The 22,454-nt window shown below is 36.0% G+C and overlaps 4 protein-coding genes across 4 annotated transcripts; 3 read left to right on the top strand and 1 right to left on the bottom strand.

The window, feature by feature from the left end:
- The first annotated feature begins 2,776 nt into the window (after positions 1–2,776).
- Positions 2,777–11,512, top strand: LOC18039893 (transcription elongation factor SPT6 homolog). The gene is given in 18 exon segments (XM_024182253.1): positions 2,777–3,168; positions 3,274–3,363; positions 3,615–3,744; positions 3,979–4,051; positions 4,151–4,301; positions 4,383–4,521; positions 4,602–4,848; positions 4,936–5,142; positions 5,232–5,357; positions 5,469–5,855; positions 5,925–6,032; positions 6,149–6,332; positions 6,335–6,927; positions 7,252–7,393; positions 7,473–8,644; positions 9,577–9,786; positions 10,093–10,570; positions 10,797–11,512. Coding segments are annotated over 18 exon segments (4,872 nt in total). The 5' UTR covers positions 2,777–3,137; the 3' UTR covers positions 11,201–11,512.
- Positions 11,513–14,678: 3,166 nt separating this feature from the next.
- On the top strand, positions 14,679–15,221 carry LOC18039835 (putative F-box/kelch-repeat protein At3g17280). Its single transcript, XM_006430416.2, has one exon. It carries the CDS (start codon positions 14,679–14,681, stop codon positions 15,219–15,221), a length of 543 nt encoding a protein of 180 aa, XP_006430479.2.
- A 1,808-nt stretch (positions 15,222–17,029) lies between these two features.
- LOC18039834 (NAC domain-containing protein 30) lies at positions 17,030–18,250 on the bottom strand. Its single transcript, XM_006430415.2, has one exon. It carries the CDS (start codon positions 18,248–18,250, stop codon positions 17,030–17,032), a length of 1,221 nt encoding a protein of 406 aa, XP_006430478.2.
- Positions 18,251–19,557: 1,307 nt separating this feature from the next.
- LOC18039324 (receptor-like protein kinase FERONIA) lies at positions 19,558–22,042 on the top strand. Its single transcript, XM_006430413.2, has one exon. It carries the CDS (start codon positions 19,558–19,560, stop codon positions 22,009–22,011), a length of 2,454 nt encoding a protein of 817 aa, XP_006430476.1. The 3' UTR covers positions 22,012–22,042.
- Positions 22,043–22,454: the final 412 nt, after the last annotated feature.

The following is a 22,454-nucleotide window of genomic DNA, read 5'->3' as shown; positions in this document are numbered from 1 at the left end:
CAAAGATTGCTACAGACACCCAGTATATTATCTATCATCAGAACTCCGAATACTTAACATTTCATATTTATCTAATTTAATTGAGTAGTGCTGTGCTACTCTATTCAACCCCCGGCCTCTCTCTCTCTCTCTCTCTCTCTCTCTCAGTTCTAATAATCCCCCAAAACTGGGCAGATCTGAGATATATATAGTGCGTTCATGCCATCTAATGACATTTTTACTTTAAACACAACCCAATAATATGTAACGTAGACACAAATAAACATATATATATATATATGTTCCGATTTGCTATTCTGTTTAGTAAAACAGAGGCTCCGATGATGACAATATAGTTTTGTTGTAGCTCATATTCAATGAACATATGCAAAAATGAATTGATCCCTTTGTACCTAATCATCCACCGTGTTATGTAAATTAATTTTTATTTTAAAAATATTAAAGAGCAAGGGCTTCGCTATTCACATCTATGTTACCCTTCGTTTTCATTTACTTATATTTATGTTATAGTAGTACTAATATTATGATAAAAAATGGACTTATACACTAACTAATAAATTTGTCGAGACCAGTCTTAATCAGTACAATAATGACAAACACAACTCATATCAACCTATAAACAATGTGTTATGGTTTTACAAATATGACACATCTTTTTATTATTAGTTATGTGAGAATGTTGAAGGAATTATGTTAAACATCAAAAAGAAAATATTTGACTACCTAATCTCATTAACTTATCGAATTGTCCTAATAAGCTTTTGAAATTTATTGTAGACCTCCCTTTCTAATTGTTGGAGACTTAAGTTACACTTCTCTCAAAACAAGTAAAACTTCATAAATACAATCAAAGTTTTTATTTCTTCTGAACAAAATAGTTTATAAATGCTGGTTAGTGTGAATGTTGGGGGGTAAATCCTTTAATAAACTTTCGTTACCTTTTAATGTTATCAAACTACAGGCATATTATTAATTGAAATGAATTTTGGTCAGGATGTTATTATTTGCATTAAGGTAAAAAATTCATGGCAAACTTTGTCCCGGAAAATTTGAGCAATTATCTTGTGTTAGTTATTCAAATCAATGTGAATGAAAATTAAATACATAAATACAAATTCAAAATTATTTATGCATATTTATTTATAAATTAATATTATATTGTCTGTTAAGTATGTTAATTATTTTTTAAAAATTAATTTAATTATAGTTATACCTTAGAATTTTTAATTCACATATATTATTTCAAACATTAAGTAGTTTAATTTTGTGTTCAAAAGAACATATTTAAAAAAAAAAAAAACTTGTGCTCAAAAGTCAAACAAAAAGTTTAATAAATTTATCCGAAGGCCCAGTGCAGCTCGAACGTTTCAAGAGTGGTGCTATTAGCACCCTCTAAAGTCCTCATATAACCCTTTTCTAAAAGCACCCACATATATAAAATATAATTAAATGTACTTTAAGTGGTGAAAAATCTTTACCTTGATGTCATAAATACCCCTTAATTCACTCATTCTCAATAACGCTCCATATTAAGGTGTCTCGTTCTCATTTTGGAGGAAAATTTGTTTAAAATCATGATCATTACTTTGCATAACAATCAATCCAATGGTCTTTTACCGAATAAATGTTGAATATAATAACATTAGGTTGTTTAATCATTCAATTTATTTCTTAAAAATAAAATTAAAAGAATTTATTTCTCGCTAATAATTTGATATAGCGATACATGTAATAACAAATGATGGTAGAGAAGAATTCGCACTCAATCAATAGCCACAAGAAAAAGAGCAAAACAGAGGTAAAACCTAGAAGCTAACATGATTTATTGAGTTTGGTTTGGAAGACATGAATTTACCTTTTATATATCTAATTATTGTTATTTTAATTAGTCTTCAATATTACAACTTAAAAATAAAGTTCGCGTTGTATTTATTTACATTCTACTTGACAGCTCCTAATATAATTAGAAGATTGATTATTCCAGCAATGTTGTCAAATTCTTGGGTGATTATTTTATAAAAATATAGTGAACTTATTAGAAAATGAAAAAGAAGCCTCTTTAAACGGGCATTACTCGGAATGGGGTGGGGAGTATTTATGAGAACTTGAATTATTTGTTTGTTTAATGGGATAATTTTTCAGGAAAGGGAGTTTTGCGAGGGATTTGAAGGCATGACAATAGTCCAATTCATGTTTGGAAAACAGGCCCAGACTTAATCCATGATAACAGGCCTGACCCAGACTTGTTTGAAATTTTTTAGTTGGGCTTCTAGCATTATTACTACGCTTCGGTCTTTCTCTGCCGGTGTCAAGCTTATGGCAACTAAAACGCATCACCCGAAATAATTAAATACACGCTGTCTCGTAATAAGAACACAATGGTCAATGAGACCCTTTGCCCCAAAAAAATTTTTGATGGCACGAGTTTGATACTTTGGTTGTAAACCCCTATTCTAGATACTATTACGACACAAATATATTTATTTTCACTCTATAATAGGCATTATGTAGAGCAGTCTTAATTTTATTTTTTATTGTAAAATATCAACGTAAAATTCCAAACCAATTTTGAGATGTTAGCCTTTCAAACTAAAATTAAAATCTCATACTATATGTATATATACATATATTCATCAGTATCACTTTATATTGAACAATATTTTTGTGGATTTCGGTTTCACAAGAATATTCTTGTTTCCATAATTTGTTAATAGATAATGTCGGTAATGCTAAAATTATTTTTATAAATACCGAAATTCATTCTTATTTTAATAAGGAGTGAAAACAAAAACCTACTACCGCCTTTAATACTTCGATCAATTCGGTTTGGTTCACCCATTCACCCCGTCCTTTTTAAACACGTAACTTGTTTCCGGAAAACCCGAACCGTTCAGGCTTTGTCCCCGTTAAAATTGTGAACCCACAGTTGCCACTTTCTTTCTTTCTCTCCCCCTTCTCCCCCTCTCCCCCTCCAACGTTCCGTATTATAAACAAAATTCTCCGTAGTTATAACCCAAAAAAAAAAAAAAAATGTATTGCTTCAGCTTTTATAGGGTTCCTCTCTGATTATAACTTTGCATTATTTTTCTTTTTTTCTTTGCGTTTGATTTTGCGCTGAATCTAATCGTCTATCGGGAATGGGAAAGCACGTAGTTTCTGATGAAGAAGGTGACCCCTCAGGAAACCCTAATTTTTTTGTCAAAACTATTTTCATCAGTAAAATCCCTTAAGCGTTTCATATTATCTGAATTTTTTGCCTTTTTTTTGGTTCAGATGAGGTGTACGGGGGTGAGGAAGAGCGAGAACCAGTTGACGGAGATGCTGTTGAGGAGCGAGATGAAGACGAGGAGGATGAGGATGACGGTAAGAGCTTTGGGTTTTGGGTTAAATTTTGACGTTTTGAAAGTTTTTGGGCTTTTTGTTTTTGTTCTTACCGGATTTTGGACTTCTAGGTAGGGAGGGGATTATTTCCTCATCTTCAAGTTACTTTGAATTGAATTTTCTTGTTTTGGTTGTTGTGTCACTGAAACTAATTTTTAGTGTGTTAAGGGTTTCATCTTGGTCCATTTTTCAATTTGGTATGTTTATATATGATTTCACTCTTGTTTCTGCAGAGGAAGGGCAGGATGAATATGAGAAGGACGGATTCATTGTAGATGATGTTGAAGAAGAGGAGGAAGAAGAAGAAGAAAGGGCAGACAGTGATGAGGAGAGACAGAAGAAGAAGAAGAAAAGGAAGAAAAAGTGAGTTTTGCCCCACATGAACCTTAAGTCCTTAAGTCTGTGATTTAGTGCTTTTGGCAGTTTTGGGAATTGCATGAAAACATATTCAAAAGTTTGAGCCGTAGGGTTTTTGACCAGGAATTTAATGTGGTGTTAATCTATTATAATTAAGCAAGCAAGTTTATGGCTTTTCTTTTAACACAAATTTAATAAAAGTGAGTTTCAATTCTAATAGTGCTGTTTCTTTGTTCTTAGGGAAGCTGAGGATGTCCTTGACGAGGATGACTATGAGCTCCTCCGTGACAACAATATTAATTACCGTCCAAAGGTTTGTGAGATTTCCTTTTTTGACCATGGTGTTGTTGTCATACAATGCCTTAATTATATACTCTTTGTTTTCCTGAGGCGTCTTTTTCTATTACTACAGGAGAGCAAAAAGTTTAAGCGGTTGAAAAAAGCCCGGAGGGATACAGATGAGGATCGATATGGATTTTCTGATGAGGAGTTTGATGGCAGCGGTAAGGGTGGACGAACTGCTGAGGAGAAGCTTAAACGTAGTTTATTTGGTGATGATGAAGGTAATACCTTTGAAATTCTTCCCAGATTATGAAGGTTTGCTTTAGCCTGTTAGAAATTGATTTCAAACTGTGATATTGTAGGAGCTCCACTTGAGGACATTGCAGAAGAAGAGGAGCCGGTAGAAGAGGAAGAAGAGGATGGTGACATTGGTGAAGAAGATGAGATGGCTGACTTTATTGTTGACGAAGAAGAAGTGGATGAGCATGGAGCTCCTGTGAGGTATATTCCATGTCATGAATGTGTCTGTTGTCTTTTATGTGTTGGAATTCCCACTCATAAATAACTTACTCATTGCGTAGAAGGAAAAAGTTGAAGAAAAAGAAAAATCGGCAGGCACCTGGAATTTCGTCTTCGGCCTTGCAGGAAGCACATGATATTTTTGGTGATGTGGAGGAGCTTCTTCAGCTTCGCAAGCAAGGTTTAGAATCAAGCGAATGGAGGGAAAGGAGACTTGAAGATGAATTTGAACCAATCATTTTGGCTGAAAAGTATATGACAGAGAAGGATGACCAGATTAAGATGACTGATGTTCCAGAAAGAATGCAGGTGAATGTACATTTAAGTTTCCCTCTTTTTGATTTCCTTTCACCTTAATACAAGCATGACTGAATTAATATTATTCTGTCTTGGCAGATCTCTGAGGAAAGCACTGGCAGTCCCCCTACGGATGGTGAGAGTATAGTAGATGAGAGCACTTGGATATATAATCAGCTTCTTAGTGGTACCTTGCCTTTGTTTGGTCAGAGAGGTGCTGGGTCGCCTAAAGAAGGGCATGATCTTTCTATAAGTAGGGATGACATCATGAGATTTTTGGACCTATTGCACTTGCAGAAGTTAGATGTTAGTATTCTCTACTATGCAGTGATGAACCTTTCTTATTTTTAATTTTGTATTTATTTTACCATGCTAATGTTTTCTGTTGCTTTTAGATCCCCTTTATTGCTATGTATCGAAAGGAGGAATGCTTGAGCCTTTTGAAAGATCTTGAGCAAAATGAAGTTAATAATGATAACAATGATGACTTTGAGAGAACACCTACGATGAAATGGCATAAGGTAAATTTCCTTGTCTTGGATCAATTAAAAACTTGGGATGTGCTGAAAAGTTTTGTGAATTAAGGAAAAAATGTAAATTTAGATAACAACAGCTAATTTGCTTCTCTTTAGGTTCTCTGGGCAATCCATGATTTAGACAAAAAGTGGTTGCTTCTTCAGAAGCGAAAGAGTGCTCTTCAATCATATTATAAGAAGCGTTATGAAGAAGAGTCGCGCCGGATATATGATGAAACAAGGCTAGCTTTAAATCAACAACTTTTTGATTCGATTTCTAAGTCTCTCGAGGCTGCAGAAACGGAAAGAGAGGTGGATGATGTTGACTTAAAGTTTAATTTGCATTTCCCTCCGGGTGAGGTTGGTGTTGACGAAGGTCAGTATAAGAGGCCTAAGAGAAGCACAAAATATAGTAGTTGCAGTAAAGCTGGTCTGTGGGAGGTTGCGAGCAAGTTTGGTTACAGCTCAGAGCAACTTGGATTGCAGTTATCCTTAGAAAAGATGGTAAGCCTGCTTTGCTTCTTGCTGTTTTGTTGAACAAGGGAATAATATTCTTTCTTTTGTTGACTTTAGGGTGATGAATTGGAGGATCCTAAGGAAACACCTGAGGAGATGGCTTCAAACTTCAAATGTGCAATGTTTAATTCTTCTCAAGCTGTTCTTCAAGGGGCTAGGCACATGGTATGCCTTCTTGATTTTCTTTTTGGTCATATTTGTGAGATCAATAGTTTCGCATTGTGGTTTGTGATTATCTGGTCATTTTCTGATTTTCTGCAAATTATTGTTGACTATTTCAGGCTGCTGTCGAAATAAGCTGTGAGCCGTGTGTCAGGAAATACGTTCGTAGTATTTTTATGGATAATGCTGTGGTGTCAACATGTCCAACTCCTGATGGAGATTCAGCAATTGATTCTTTCCATCAGTTTGCAGGGGTGAAATGGCTGCGAGAAAAACCCTTGAGAAAATTTGAGGATGCACAATGGCTCTAATCCAGAAGGCTGAAGAGGAGAAACTTCTCCAAGTGACTATTAAGTTGCCTGAAGATTTTTTTAACAAGTTGTTTAGTGACTGCAAGGAGCATTATCTTAGTGATGGTGTCAGCAAATCTGCTCAATTATGGAATGATCAGAGAGAATTGATTCTGAAGGATGCTCTTGATAATTTTCTTTTGCCTTCAATGGTGAAAGAAGCAAGATCATTGATGAGTAGTAGAGCTAAAAGCTGGTTACTCATGGAATATGGAAAAGCCTTGTGGAATAAAGTTTCTGTAGGTCCTTACCAACGTAAGGATAATGATATTACACCAGATGAGGAAGCTGCTCCAAGAGTATTGGCTTGCTGTTGGGGCCCTGGAAAACCAGAAACCACTTTCGTTATGTTGGATTCGTCAGGGGAGGTGGTAGATGTGCTTTTTACTGGATGTCTCACTTTACGGTCTCAAAATGTACGTGATCAGCAGAGTAAGAAAAATGACCAGGAACGTCTATTGAAGTTTATGATGGACCATCAACCTCATGTTGTTGTCCTAGGAGCTGTGAACTTGTCTTGCACCTCACTGAAAGATGATATTTATGAGGTAAGCATTGAGTTCTATCCTCGTGATGTCTGAACTCTCACTGGGTCTGTTGGTTTTCTTTGCGATGTTATGTCTTATCCTGTTCATGGAACTTGATGCCTACAAATGTTCCATTGAATATTATAATACTCGAAAATGCAATTAGTTCAATGTTGTGGTAGATCGGTGGTTCTAGTTGGGTGAAGTATCTTTTAGACATTGTAAGGTCACAGTCACGTATCTCAGATTATTTTTGTGTTTTTTTTTCTTGTGTTGGTGGGAGGATGTTGAAAAATATCAATTTTTTAATAGTTTGCTTATTTATTTCACTCTTCTTTTTATCAGATCATTTTCAAGATGGTGGAGGAACATCCAAGAGATGTTGGGCATGAGATGGATGAGTTAAGCATTGTATATGGGGATGAATCTTTGCCACGCCTTTATGAAAATTCTCGAATTTCATCTGACCAGCTACCTGGGCAGAAAGGTTTGTTTGTTTCTGTCCTCAATTCTGTATGCTTTTCAAGGTCTCTTTTAATTGACACTGCTTTCCCTTGTGTTGTCAGGCAATGTTAAGCGTGCTGTTGCGCTTGGGCGTTATCTGCAAAATCCGTTGGCAATGGTTGCAACATTATGTGGACCTGGGAGGGAGATCTTGTCTTGGAAGCTTTGTCCCTTGGAGAATTTTCTCACTCCAGATGAGAAGTATGGAATGATTGAACAGGTTATGGTGGATGTTACGAACCAGGTTGGTTTGGACATTAATTTGGCTATACACCGTGAATGGCAATTTGCTCCTTTGCAATTCATATCTGGCCTTGGCCCCAGAAAGGCAGCATCTTTACAGAGATCCCTAGTGAGAGCTGGAGCAATTTTTACTCGTAAGGACTTTGTAACTGCTCACGGGCTTGGCAAAAAGGTGTTTGTGAATGCAGTTGGCTTTCTGCGTGTTCGGAGGAGCGGGCAGGCTGCTAGCAGCAGTCAGTTCATTGACTTGTTGGATGATACAAGAATACATCCAGAATCTTATGGTCTTGCGCAAGAGTTGGCCAAGGAGGTATATAATAGGGACATTGAAGGTGACCTGAATGATGATGAAGATGCATTGGAGATGGCTATAGAACATGTGAGAGACCGGCCTGATTTATTGAAAACCTATCTTCTGGACAGACACATTAAAGAGAAAAAGCGTGAGAATAAGAGAGAGACATTGTATCTTATAAGAAGGGAACTAATACATGGTTTCCAGGATTGGCGCAATCAATATAAAGAACCAAGTCAGGATGAGGAGTTTTATATGATTTCTGGTGAAACTGAAGATACGCTTGCTGAAGGGAGGGTTGTGCAAGCCACGGTCCGCAGGGTGCAAGGTCAAAGAGCAATATGTGTACTTGAATCAGGATTGGCAGGAATGCTTATGAAGGAAGACTATTCAGATGATTGGAGGGATTCTGAGTTGTCTGACAAGCTTCATGAAGGTGACATTCTCACCTGCAAGATTAAATCAATTCAGAAGAACAGGTACCAGGTGTTCTTGGTTTGTAGGGAGAGCGAGATGAGAAATAACCGGTACCAACATTGTCAAAACCTTGATCCTTACTACCATGAAGAGAGGAGCAGTCGTCAAAGTGAGCAAGAAAAAGCTCGCAAAGAGAAGGAGCTCGCAAAGAAACATTTTAAGGAGCGGCTGATTGTTCATCCCTGCTTCCAGAATGTAACAGCCGATGAAGCAATGAAGGTGCGATGTTGATCATGCCATGACCTATATTTTGAATTTTGTTCTATTGTGGTGCATGAGTTGAATCCAAAGTTTTTTCACTGGTAATGCAATTCTTTTTGTAGTACAAAATATAAAGATTTAATATTTGCTCTATTCACTATGAAGCTGCTTCATAAATTTACTGTCAAATATGGCTTTAGGTATGTGTTGTCTGTCGTGTGGGGATTTTTGGCTGAATGTGTTCATATGTGTTTTGCATATTTGTATACCTTTTATAAAAGTTTTTGTTCGACTAGGAGAAACAATTATTTGTTGAATGAGATACCATGAGAGCCTGGGGGCCTCTCTGGAAACAGAAACTCTTAAGATCCTTGAGGAGATTAAACCCATGATCTGTAGGAATTAAAATGCCAAAAGGGGCTTTGGACACAGCAATTGTCAAAATATGCAGATGTGAGGACCTGATTATGTATGAGTGTTCCCCGCACCCCCCCCCCCCCCCCCCCCCCCCCACGCTCCCACACACACACACACACACACACACACTGAGTTTGTTTGTGTATCATGCTGAATGTATCTTATATTTGTTTAGATGTAAAAGAAACTTTAGAAAGTGAATAAATTGCTCATGCAAGTCTGTGAAAAGGGTTCATGACGCCCTCAAATATATTTAAGCCAGTCAAGTTCCGTCAATCTGTAATTATCAGTGTGTGTGTTTTTTCCCCTTCTGTGAACACCAGTTTGAGTGTCCTGGACCTGGATGGGATTGTTAAATTTTTAGAGAGGATATCTTCTCCACATCTTTACAGACGCTTCAATACCACAATGATGTTGGTCTTTCATGCATTTCATTAAGATTAAGAGGGGAATGCTCTCTGAGCTTGGTTTTCATATTTTTCTTTTATTAAATTTCTCAACACGTTTTAACTCTCTTTTGTTGTGTTGAACAGTTATTATCTGCCAAGGAACCTGGTGAAAGTATCATCCGTCCTAGTTCTCGTGGACCTTCTTATTTAACTTTAACCCTCAAAGTTTATGACGGAGTGTATGCCCACAAAGACATAATTGAAGGAGGAAAGGATCATAAGGACATCAAAAGCTTGGTTGGTATTGGGAAAACATTGAAAATTGGGGAGGACACTTTTGAGGACTTGGATGAGGTCAGTCATGCTTCTTTTTTGAATATCTATTTGATGGTTGCTCTGTTTTTGGTGGTCATTGCTAGAGTAACTAATAAAAATAGATGAGAGGTATTTGGAGTTAACACTACATATTAGATAATTTGTTTATTGCGGAATGATTAAATCTGCTAAAGGATTTAGTAGTGATGGCTGAAACAAGCCACATATTTGATTGGAATGGAATGCAATTTCTACGTGTGGGTATGCGAATGTGCCTTTTGATATCTGAAGTTCACAAATGAAGTGAAAGCTGATATACCTGCTTCCATTTCCTATTGAATGTAGGTAGTGGATCGATATATTGATCCCTTAGTGTCCCACCTTAAGGCAATGCTTAGCTACCGCAAGTTCAGGAAAGGCTCTAAAGCAGAGGTTGATGAGCTTCTAAGGATTGAGAAAGCAGAGTTTCCCACAAGGATAGTTTATGGTTTTGGCATTTCCCATGAACATCCGGGTACATTCATTCTAACATATATACGAAGCACAAATCCCCACCATGAGTATATTGGCCTGTATCCCAAGGGATTTAAGTTTCGGAAAAGGATGTTTGAGGACATTGATCGGCTTGTGGCATACTTTCAGAGGCATATTGATGATCCTCAGGGTGACTCAGCACCATCAATCAGATCAGTTGCTGCTATGGTGCCAATGAGAAGCCCTGCGAATGGGGGCTCTACAGCATCTGCGGGTAGTGGCTGGGGCGGTTCAACAAATGAAGGCGGCTGGAATAGAGATCGATCTTCTACTCCAGGTTCAAGAACAGGTAACGTGCTCATTTAAACTTAAGATATGCAATTAGTAATGAATAATGACTGCTCTTGTGATGGTGTATAATTTAATTTGTTTGATATAAGACATGAAACAGCTCTGCCTAGGGAGTTCAAACACATCTATAATGTCTCAAAACTCTGAAATCATCTCTTTTTAGATTGTTTTCTACTTGTGCTTACCATTTCGAACTTACCGATTGCTTTGTCTTGGATTAATAGGCCGAAATGATTACAGAAATGGTGGTGGTCGAGATGGGCATCCAAGTGGACTACCCCGGCCATATGGGGGACGTGGACGTGGTCGAGGTTCATATAACAGCAACAGAGGAAATAGCTCTAACAGTGAGAGGCAGGATTCTAGCTATGATACTCCTAAATGGGATTCGGCTAACAAGTCAGGGGATGATAGTTGGGGCAATTTTCCAGGTGCCAAAGCTCAAAATCCAGCAGGCAGGGAAGCTTTCCCAGGTGGTTGGGGCAGTAGTGGAGGTGGTGGCAGCAGTGGTTGGGGTGGAGCCAGTGATGGTGACAATGGTGGGTGGGGACATTCAAGTGGTGGTGCTGACAAAGATTCAGGGTGGGGAGGTGGTGCTTCCAAGAGAAGTTCTGACGGTGGGTGGTAAACCCTTTGAAAACAGTGTCAGTTTCCAGCTCCAAGCTGGTAATGGAGTTTAGAGCTTTAGTTTTAGGTCTTTGGTGAAAGCGGCCGAACGGTTGACTTACCTTCACCGTTTTAATCTTTTCTACCCTGGATGATGGAATAACCGCCTTTAGAATTTTTTTTCTTCTTTTTTAAACTGCTGCGCGGGTCTAATGGCGTTGCTATATTAGCCTTTGCATGTAATGTTATCATCACAGAAGCGCGCCTTTCTTTCTCGCCCTATTGGAAATTCAATTTCGAAAACGGTACGCGTAAATCTGCCGTTACCGCGCCACCATCCGCTTAACCATTGCTGGTATTTGGGGCCGGCCCACGTAAAATATATAATTATATAACAACATTTCTTTGCTCTAAATTTATTTATCTGAAAAATGCGTCTGATTCAATCTGAATTTGCTTAAATTGGTTTCCATGTTAAGGATGACATCAATTAGCACCCCTCGAAATTCTTATTAAAATTCCTTTTTTAATTATATCTCATTTAATGCCAAAAATATTTTTTTTAAATAAATATGAATTTTTCAGTTTTTAATAATTTTCTTGCTCTTTCATTCTTAATATTTATATTTTTTTCTTTAAACTTTTTTTCCATTTAATTTCTAAAGGAAAAAATTTAAAAGAAAAAAACAAGAACATTATACTTAGAAAATAATGCATATATTATGGGTCTAATATGATTCTATTCTACTTATAAATTTTGGATTCAGCAATTAGTTTGAGAATTCTTAAAAAATTATTTGTAATGAGATAAATTTTACTTAATTTATTTTTCATTGTGTTGTTATCTTAATTAAGTTGTTATGTTTAATTACAAAATTTTATTTTGGCTTAGAAGATTACTTCTTAAATTCATATTATTTTTATGATAATAAAAAAAATTATATTGTGTAAAGAAAATAAAATTGAAGAGAAAAAGAAAATATAAATGGTTTAATTCTATTTATATTTGTTCTTAAATGTAATTGTAATATAATAGGGGTTTTATGAGATTAATGAAGGGGTGCCAATAGCCCAACTCTTATTATTATTATATGTTTACATTTTGGTTCGAAGTCAGACATTTTCATGATTCATCTCAAAAAATTAGGGGGGAAAAAAAATGAAACCGGAAGCTTTAGGAAATGGTTTTAAATGATCATATCGTGAGATAATATTTAAAATTTTCTTTAAAAGAGAGAGAGATTATGGATGGAAAAAATCTCCATGGGGACGGGTACCCTCAGGGATTTTCCCCATTCGGGGAGGGTATGGGGATAATTTCATACCTAATTTCTTATTCGGGGAAGGGACATGGAAATTTTTTTACCCAATTTCTTATTCGAGGAGGAGACGGGGATGAGGCGGAATCCCCATCCCCTACCCATTTCCCCATTTTAATTTTTAATTTAATTTTTATTTTTTAAAATTACTAGTAAATAAATAATAAAATTTGAATTATAAAATTATAAGTATTGGTAAAAATAAAAAATATCAAAATATTTATATTATTAAACTTTTAGGCCTAATTAACTAATTAAAGTCTTAAATTTTTATTTAGGACATTAAAAAGACCGGACAGATTCTATTAGCTCAAAACTTTTGTTTTAATTTTAATATTCATTAAATATTTTAAACTTAAATCTATTTTTTATTTATCTTAAATCTATTTTTTTTATTTATTTTTATATGTTATAATTGCCCACAATAAATCACAATTTTAATATCTAATCTAATATGATATTTGCTCTTGATTTGCTTTGACTTAACTATTGTGTTGTAAAAGGAATAGTCTACATTTATAAAGTGTCCACTCCACCATTGAAAAGTTAATTTTGAATCTAAATTTGATTTTATTTGTAACAATTTTGTATTAGGCTATTAATTTGTTCATGATAGTTTGTATCATTTGCATGCTGCGTTACTTACTAATTTAATGTATGTGACTTTTGTAACGGATATTATTGTAAGATATATTTCAAACTTTACTTTTATTTGAATTTTTTATTTTAATATGATTAACTCAAAATTTAAAACAAAAAAATGTATTAGTTATTCGGGGATCGGGGACCCTCAGAGATCCCCTATTATTATTCAGGAAGGGAATGTAAATTCTCTTAAATAATTTTGACGGGAATATGGAGAGGACGGTGACATACGAAAAATATCGGGGATATGTACGGAGAAATTGGTCCCTTCTCCTCCCCTCTCCATTGCCATCCCTAAGAGAGATAGTTCAGACATTATTGAAAATAATGTTTTATCGCCAGATGTTTTATATTTCCCCACACGTTTGGTATGGTCCCATGTTCAAACTCCCATGTATTATGTTAAGTTCATATCTCACATAAATTGCAGTATGTCCATGATATTTTAAATCCACCTCACTATTTGATGAGGTATATGTAATTATGTATCATCGGCTCAGCTATATTTAAGATTGAAGTGATTAATTTTGCGTCAAAGATTCTAGTATCTTCTGTGGCAGCAACTTTTGCGGTAGTGACAGTTAATGTGCATGGTTATGACTTATGCGCGTGACACTCAGAAAAATATTAAAACCTATGCATTTGAGGTAATGTTTAGCTTTTTAAACCTTGCATCATTTTTTTTAAATATAAATTTAAACATTTAGTTTCCTAACGTTTCAAGTAAACTAAAGCCCAGCTTTAGTCATATATAGTTTCTACCAGCGGTAGTGCTATATGCACATGAACAAGTTGAAGATACAGTCAGTAGAGAAATTTCAAGTACTATACATAAAATAAAAATGTTCTAACTCTTCTTTAAGTATCCAGACATCTATTCCCTAATCATTTAAAATCAAAACTGAAACGATAACTATAAGATGATATAAATATTTTAATTCCTCTTTAATTATGCCACTTGTTAGCAATAAATACTGCGTTTATTTGTCAGTAATCGGAATGGTCTAGAATCGGAATAAACTTGAATCGGAATAGGGAATGACAATTAGAATAAATTATTTACTTAAGCTATAAAAATCATAATCGGACTTAACTGAATTGTTTTAAATTATTAAAATACCCTTAATTAATTATAATAATAACTATTATTATCATTGTTGTTGTTGTTATATTAATTAATTATATTTCTTTTTTTATCATAATAATAATATTGTTAATTGTTCTTATTATTATTATTATTATTATTATTATTATTACTATTATTATTAATTATTGTTAATATATTGATTAATTATATTCATATGTTCTTAGTGTATTAATTAATTATAATTTATCATTAATAATAATAATAAAATTAATAATAATCAAAATAAAAGATCATCATTAGCAAAATAATAATCCATTTCAAAAATAATAATCATCATAATCAGATTCATCATCATCAGCAAAATAATCCATTTCCAAAAAAAAAATAATAATAATAATCCTCAAATTAATCCATTTTCCAAATAATCATCCTCAAATAATGTAAGGATAATGTATTTTGGAGATGTTTATATGCCATTATATGTTGAAAAAAAACCACCAAGAGTTGAGGTATATTCACTAGCAACGAATTCATGGAGAACAATTGGAAATAATGCTGGATACTATGCAAATGATACATTTTCATCAGCATTTCTCAATGAAGCTGTCCATTGGTTTGCCTCTAAGACCGGAGAAAAATCCTCTGCAAATGTTGTCCTGTTGTTTGATTTTAATTCTGAGAAGTTTGGAGAGATAATGCTTCCAATGTCTCATGAAGATGGCGAAGGAGAAAACCCTCAACTTTCTGTGGCCGTGTTAAGAGAATCACTTGCCCTGATTGTTTGCAGCATCAGCAATCTTAGACTAATCGAGGGCTGTTACATTTGGGTGATGAGGGAGTATGGCCTGGTGGAGTCTGGGACTAAACAATACTCGATTGTGCCAGAGGAAAGAATTGTAAGGCCATTAGGCATTGTCAACAATAGTGACTTTGGAATGCAAAGAAGTGGTTCTATGAGAGGTGAAATGCAAAGGCAAGACCAGAATGTTTGATTACAAAAGGAGCACTGGAACCATGGCACCACATCATGATGACACTTTGTTGATACAAATGTATGCAGACATAATTTGATTCTAAAGACTCGTTACTTGTTTTATTTGTTCCTGAATGAAGAATCTCTTGTTTCTGTTCTTTGAATTTCACCAAGGAGCAATCAATTCCTATTGTTCCTGGGACGTTGGCTTAGTTTAAAAATATTGTATGAATTGCTAAACTCAAGAATTTCTCTCTGGATCTCTTGCAGCTCTTCTCTTCTCTCGGCTTCGATAAAATTCTACGGTTGCTTCTCTTTTGAATTCTTTTGTTCTCAGTTTTTCATCTCTTTATATAATAATCTTTGTCCTCCAAGTGCTTGTTTGGTATGGTCAATCTTTAAATCAAAACAACTTTATAATTGCTAAGGCAATAAGGATTTGTCCACAAAGCCCATCACATGCTTGCCATTTTAATTTATCAATTAATCCATTAGTGCACTCCACTTGAATGACTTAAATTTGGAAGTCATTCCCCTTTTTTTCTTCTTTTAAATTCATGCTTACGGTTTGACTTCTCATGTGTTTGGCAAAATTGGCAATCAAATATTTGTTTCCATAAGTTATTAATTTTTTGTACTTCATTATTCTTTAAGCTCCAATTAATTTCTTTTTATTCCCAAGACATACCTACACTAACAAAATAAGAAAATTAAGATAAAAATTAACATAATAAAATAAATTTTGACATAAAATTAAGTTAGAAAAATATTAAAATAATATATAAATTAAGAGCACATCAATCATCAAATATCAGTTATGAACAGCGACATCCTTGCATATTTACCATCAATTTTCTAATATTTCGATATCCTTGAAACGTTTAGCATGGTTTTCGAAAATTGATAATGAGGACTACACATTCCCACAAAAGAATTGATAATGATCAATTCTTTTGTGCCAAAGAGACCAAGGAATAGTCAATAATTTTCCATCAAAATATTTTCAAGACACGTGATTGAAAAATATTCTTACAGGATCAGTATGAGAAATCAGAGTTGCTAAAAAGGATTGATTCAAGCTTTTTCAGTAGTTAGTTATTTGGCCGTTAAAAGGGCAAACATGTTTCAGCAGAGGTGGCGCAGTGGTGGGGCCCACTTGAAATTAGTTTGTTAAATTCAGTTGAAAAATCTGTTCTGTAAGTGAAATAGCTGATGAAAAATGCTATAAATGAGTGCTATATCTTGATGAGTAGTAGGTCATCAAGTTTTTTATAGCTGTAGTCTAATAGAATCCTTGTGACGTGAAGAATTCTTGTAGCGGAAAGATGTTGCTGCCATTACCAGCTGTGGATTAAGCTTCCGCTGAAGTACTACAGCGCGTGTTATACAGGTCCCGTTGATTGATTCATCTACTCCTTTATAGGCTTGATAGAATCCGATCTTGTAGGTGCTTAAATTGATTAATCTTGGATAGATTTAAAGGCTCATCACAAATGGATGCTTCAATAATGGAGATTGAATCCAAGCAGTTTTTAATGATTCAGGTAATCTTATCATGAGATACAGACATATGAAAAACTAAAACTTGGGTAATACAATTTAAAATAAAATCTGAAAAAAAAAATCAATACTGGAACAGCAGATGCATCTGGATATTATATACTCTGTCTACTTGTCAGAATTTCTTGCACCAGAGCAAATCTAAAAATACTAGTGAAATAGACGTGTTATCGTATTCTTCTGTTTTCCTCGAGTCAATAAAAACTGAACAAAAAAAGGGCTTAAATTGAAAAGGGGTTATCCAGCATGCAGCTGAATGAGTCGTTTTCAATCCGTATACACAAGCTCATTAGAAACCAAAAATTTATCGTCAGCGAGATGCGGGTAGGTAGCATCGTCAATACGGGTAAGCTGATGAACGACCCAAGAATTGATATCAGTAAGCTCAGAGTAGATAGCATCATCATGGGACTGTTCAGTTGCTGGAAGTTGGTTTTCTTCAAGGTTAGATGGTGAAGTGTGTTTCATATTCTGGTGATTCTCGGAAAGCTCAAGATAATAAGGATTCTGTTCAGTCACGGCCAGTTGATGATTTTCCTCTTGGCCCTTAAGAAGGTAAGATGGAGTTTGTTCCATCAACAGGTGATTCTGAGAAAGCTCAAGCTGATTATGAAGACTTGGCTCTGTCATGGGCTGTTGTTGATTTTCCTCAAAAGTAGATGGATATCCATTCTCAGCTAAATGCTCAATTTGTTCAAGAAGAGTCTGTTTAGTCCTGGGCACTGGTGGTTTTTCTTCGGGGTTATTCTTAACAGAGGACTCAAGCAGTTTATGAGGACTTTGTTCATTCAGGGGCTGCGATTGATTTTCTTGCACATACTGATTCTGGTGATTCTCAACAAAAGGCTCATTAGGCTGATCATTGTCATTAACTTGGTGTTCAAACTTTACCCTTTTCCTTGAATTTGACTTCCCCGCTGGCTGATGATCATTGTCTTCAACTTGTTTATCAATCTTTATCTTTTTCCTTGAATCCTTGATCCCCACTGACCGACCACCATTCTTTCTAAGTCGACAGAGAACACAGTCATTGCTGGAATGATGGTTCTGAGGCAACAGTGAAGCGTTCAGAGTGTATTCATGCATAATCCAGCAACGGTTGTGTGGAGAGTTGTCGTTCTCATATCGAAATATTTTCTTTGAACCAATTGGGCGATTGGAGTTGCAGGACAGGACTAGCTCGCCGGCATCTTCCCCTTGCCATGCACCAGAACCGACCTTGCGATTAATTCTTGAACCATTAATGCTCTTCTTCTTTAAGTGAGTGAAAAAGTAAAGATCCTCACCATCTTCTAAATTGGATCCTCCGAACTGTTTCCAAATATCCCAGGATTCTTCATAATCGTAAAGATCTACATCTTTCACAAAATATTCAACAAAGGGAGTGGGGATTCCAGAAATCCTGTTGAAAAGATAGTAACGAACAAGTTGTTCCTCAGAGGGTAAGAATTTGCACCCCACTGGAAGAATGCGGCTTCTTTCCTGCATCATGGTAATGGACGATTATATTCTGTGAGATAATGAGCACCAGACGATTAGGACTATATATATATATATATATATATTAAAAATTTTAAAAATTTTAAAAATTTTTAAAAGTGTAGATAATATGCATACGCATGTAGCAAAGAGTGAAATAGTGAAATAGTGAATGGATAAAGAGCAGTACTCCTGAAGCACCCAAAACTTATTTTTTTTCATTTTATTTGACATTATTAATTTATGATTATTATTATCCTCAGTAATTACTAAACCCTAACAATGTTATTTCCCTTTTCTTCTTCAATAATCATTAGTTGAAGTTAGGGTGTTTAGAATTATTTCCCTTTTCTTCTTCAATAATCATTAGTTGAAGTTAGGGTGTTTAGAATCTGATCGAATTCATTTGATTCACAAAAATTTGATTCGTAAAAAATCCAATACGTGGATTGTAAATTGGTTTAGAATGAAAATTTTAAAATCTGCAGTCGGCGGATTGGACATTGATTTAATTCTCAAAATCCGTAAAAAATACAAACTCACAAAAAATGAAAATAATGTATATATATTTAATTTATAAAAAAAAATTAAACTATATAGATGTGGTACTATTAGGAAATAAATAAGTTAAAATTTAGTTGGAGGTGGACATTGACAACTATCATCTAAGTTTTCAAGTTTCAACTTTTTGTATTGATTTAAATCTAAAATTTAGTTAATTTTCATGTATTTACCTACAAACATAAGGAATTTTTTCTTTTTGGCATATTGAAGTTTGAAACTTTATATGGCATCCTTTAGAAGGTTACAGTCTATAAATCGGGTAATGTGGAATATGTATCATGGTATCAGTTGGTACCTGGTAGAGCCGACTATGGTAGAAAAGGGTGAGTTCAAAGAGTTGAAGGTGGTAATGGGTGAAGTGAGAGTGCTGGAGTATCCCAATTATAGCTCTAATCTATTGTGTGCACGATATTTATTAAAGGCAAGGTACTCATTATAAAAGTAAATAAAAAAAAAATGATATTTAGTTTAAAATTCCGTTAAACTGGATCTGAGCGGTTGACCATCTCCCGAAAAAAGGAAAGTCTGTCTTAAAAGTCCTTAAACCCACACTCTAATCTGGACTTACGAGTAATCCCAAAGACCAAGACCACCTTCCAATCTTTCGTAGAGCGTCTACCGTAGACTTTGCTTAGTCTTTCAGTGGCCCGCATTGACGCGTTTACTCTGATTTTAGCCCACCATTGTTTTTAACATTTTAACCCTTTATTAAAATCTGTAAATGCTGTAGCTAGAGACACGACACAATCACAATGAAGAACACCGGCGCTAGGTATCTGATCACCCCAACTTACATCTTATTCTTCCTCCACCACATGGCTTTCGCCGTCTCCGGTGCCTCAGACACTCCTTATGAAGCCGTAGACAGCATATTGCTTGCTTGTGGCTCGAATGGCACCTTCCATTCTCTGGACTACCGAACCTGGATTGGAGATATAAGCCCTGGACACTCCTACTACTTCCAGCCAAAAAATGACACATCAAGAGTCTTCACCACACCTCAACAACCTCCATACTCAGCCGCACGGCTTTCTCATTCGCAGTTCACCTACATATTCAACCTCACCGCAGGTCCAAAATTCATCCGCCTGTATTTCTATTCAACTTTTTATCCAGGGTTCGACCGCCCTAAAGCTTTCTTCTCCGTTAAAGCCGGTTCTTTCACCCTTCTTAGCAACTTCAGTGCTTCGCTTACAGCTGATGCTTTGGGCGAGGATTCATTTTTCAAAGAATTCTGCATCAACGTCGAAGAAAGTCGGAGGTTATTGAACATAACGTTCAAATCAAGTCCAGATTACAAAGATTCATATGCTTTTATCAACGGAATTGAAATAGTATCCATGCCACTGAATCTTTATTACGACGACTCATCGTTCCTGTTTGTTGGCCAGGAGAAACGATTTATGATAGAAAAAAACAATGCCCTTGAGTCGTTATACCGAATAAATGTTGGCGGGAGTCACATTTCACCACTAGGAGACACAGGAATGTTTCGGACCTGGAGTACGGATGACGCTTACTTGACAGATGCCAGACCCAGTGCTCTTCCCGTTAACACTAGTATTGTTCTCCGTTTCACTAAGATATCTAATTACTCTGCTCCCGTTCGTCTCTACAAAACCGCCAGAACAATGGGGCAGGATAAGAGCACAAACGAGAATTATAATCTCACTTGGGAGTTTCAAGTGGATTCCGGGTTTACATATTTTCTTAGGCTTCATTTTTGCGAGTTTCAGATTGAGATCACTGAACCCGGTGATAGAGAGTTCGCGATCAACATTGCTGATGAAATTGCTGAATCTCAAGCAGACATAATAGCTTGGAGTGGGGGAAATGGCGTTCCCACCTACAGAGACTACGCTGTAATGATAGTGAAAAAAGGAGATGAAAAGAAGCAGAATCTCTCTATTGCACTGCATCCTACGCCCGAATGGAGGACCAGGTACTCTGATGCTATCTTGAACGGGATTGAAATTTTTAAAGTGGACAACAATGGAAATCTTGCCTTACCTAATCCTGAAACCTTGATCAGCGAAAGTCGGAAATCCAAGAGTAAGAGCGCAACTACGATTCCCATCGTTGGTGGACTTGTGTCAGGTTTTGTTGCAATTTCCCTTTCAATTTTCATCTGGAGATGGCTTTCTACTTCTAAGATGAAGTCAAGGAAATCTCGTGGCTCTTCTCTAACGTCCGATCTCTGTACTCACTTTTCACTATCCGAAATCAAAGCAGCAACAAACAACTTTGATACTGGTCTCATTATTGGAGTTGGAGGATTTGGTAACGTATACAAAGGGTTTATCAACGGTGGCGCCACTCCTGTTGCGATCAAACGGCTGATTCCAGGGTCACAACAGGGTGCACTGGAATTTCAGACAGAGATAGAGATGCTCTCCCAACTAATACACATTCATTTGGTCACTCTCATTGGTTACTGCAATGATGACGGGGAGATGATCCTTGTGTACGATTTCATGGCTCGTGGGACGCTACGGGATCATCTCTATGACAGCAATAATCCTCCTCTTCCATGGAGTCAACGGCTTGGCATTTGCATAGGCGCGGCTCGTGGGCTGCAGTATCTGCATACTGGGGCGAAGCAAGTTATCATTCATCGGGATGTGAAGACAACGAATATCTTGTTGGATGAGAAATGGGTGGCCAAGGTTTCTGATTTTGGACTGTCCAAATTTGGACCCAATTCCATGTCCAAAACTCATGTCAGTACTATAGTAAAGGGGAGCGTCGGGTACTTAGATCCTGAGTATTATCGACTTCAGCAGCTAACGGAAAAATCCGATGTCTACTCATTTGGCGTTGTGTTATTGGAAGCATTGTGCGCTCGACTACCTATTATTCGGACAATGGAAAGGAATCAAGTGAGTTTAGCTGTTTGGGCTGAACAATGTTATCGCAATGGAGCCATTGATGAGATTGTTGATCCGCTGTTGAAGGGTAAGATAACAAATGAAAGCTTGAACAAATTTGCTGAGGTCGCAATTAGCTGCTTGAATGATGATGGAGCCCAAAGGCCATCCATGAGTGATGTGGTTCGTGGTCTGGAGTTTGCCTTTCAGCTACAAGAGAGCGCAGAGGAGAGTAAAAAGTTTGGTCATGAGGCTGATCTTTCACATAATAAATGTTCTGAGAGCGGATCCCTCTGTAGAGATGTCTTCTCTGAGATCATTGACCCACAAGGGACGTGATGAGATCTTGAAATATTGCTTGCTTTCTAAATCCAAGACATCGAACCACTTGTTATATAAACATTGTGAATGGTGAACAGGTGAAGTAGAATGAATATTGAGTTTTATCTAATTATATTTTTGAATGATATTTTCCAATCGGAACTAATTAATTCAGTTGTTATGTATTTCCGAATGCATGCATGCAGTATCAAAATTTTCAGGGTAATTTTAATTTTATAGAAACGAAAATGCTATTACTTAATAGAAGAGGAAAAGAAGAGAGGGGGGGGGCGGCTTTCCGTTGTTCAAAAGTCAAGTTGGAAAGGTTTAAAATGGAGAATGTACGACAAAATAAGGCATTGAAAAGTGAAAACAACTGCCGACTTTTCTGCTGACGACTTGTACAAGTCTTCGCTAATGACAAGATCTCATCCCGCAACCACATCCAAATAGTTGGTGAT

This window comes from Citrus clementina, unplaced genomic scaffold (assembly GCF_000493195.1).
Source record: "Citrus clementina cultivar Clemenules unplaced genomic scaffold, Citrus_clementina_v1.0 scaffold_6, whole genome shotgun sequence".
Lineage (NCBI taxonomy): Eukaryota > Viridiplantae > Streptophyta > Magnoliopsida > Sapindales > Rutaceae > Citrus > Citrus x clementina.
The sequence above is the reverse complement of the archived record's forward strand: the minus strand, read 5'-3'. Positions and strand labels throughout refer to the sequence as shown.

Coding starts and splice junctions, on each gene's coding strand:
- LOC18039835 (XM_006430416.2), top strand. CDS start 14,679: ATGTATTTTGGAGATGTTTATATGCCATTATATGTTGAAAAAAAACCA.
- LOC18039834 (XM_006430415.2), bottom strand. CDS start 18,250: ATGCAGGAAAGAAGCCGCATTCTTCCAGTGGGGTGCAAATTCTTACCC.
- LOC18039324 (XM_006430413.2), top strand. CDS start 19,558: ATGAAGAACACCGGCGCTAGGTATCTGATCACCCCAACTTACATCTTA.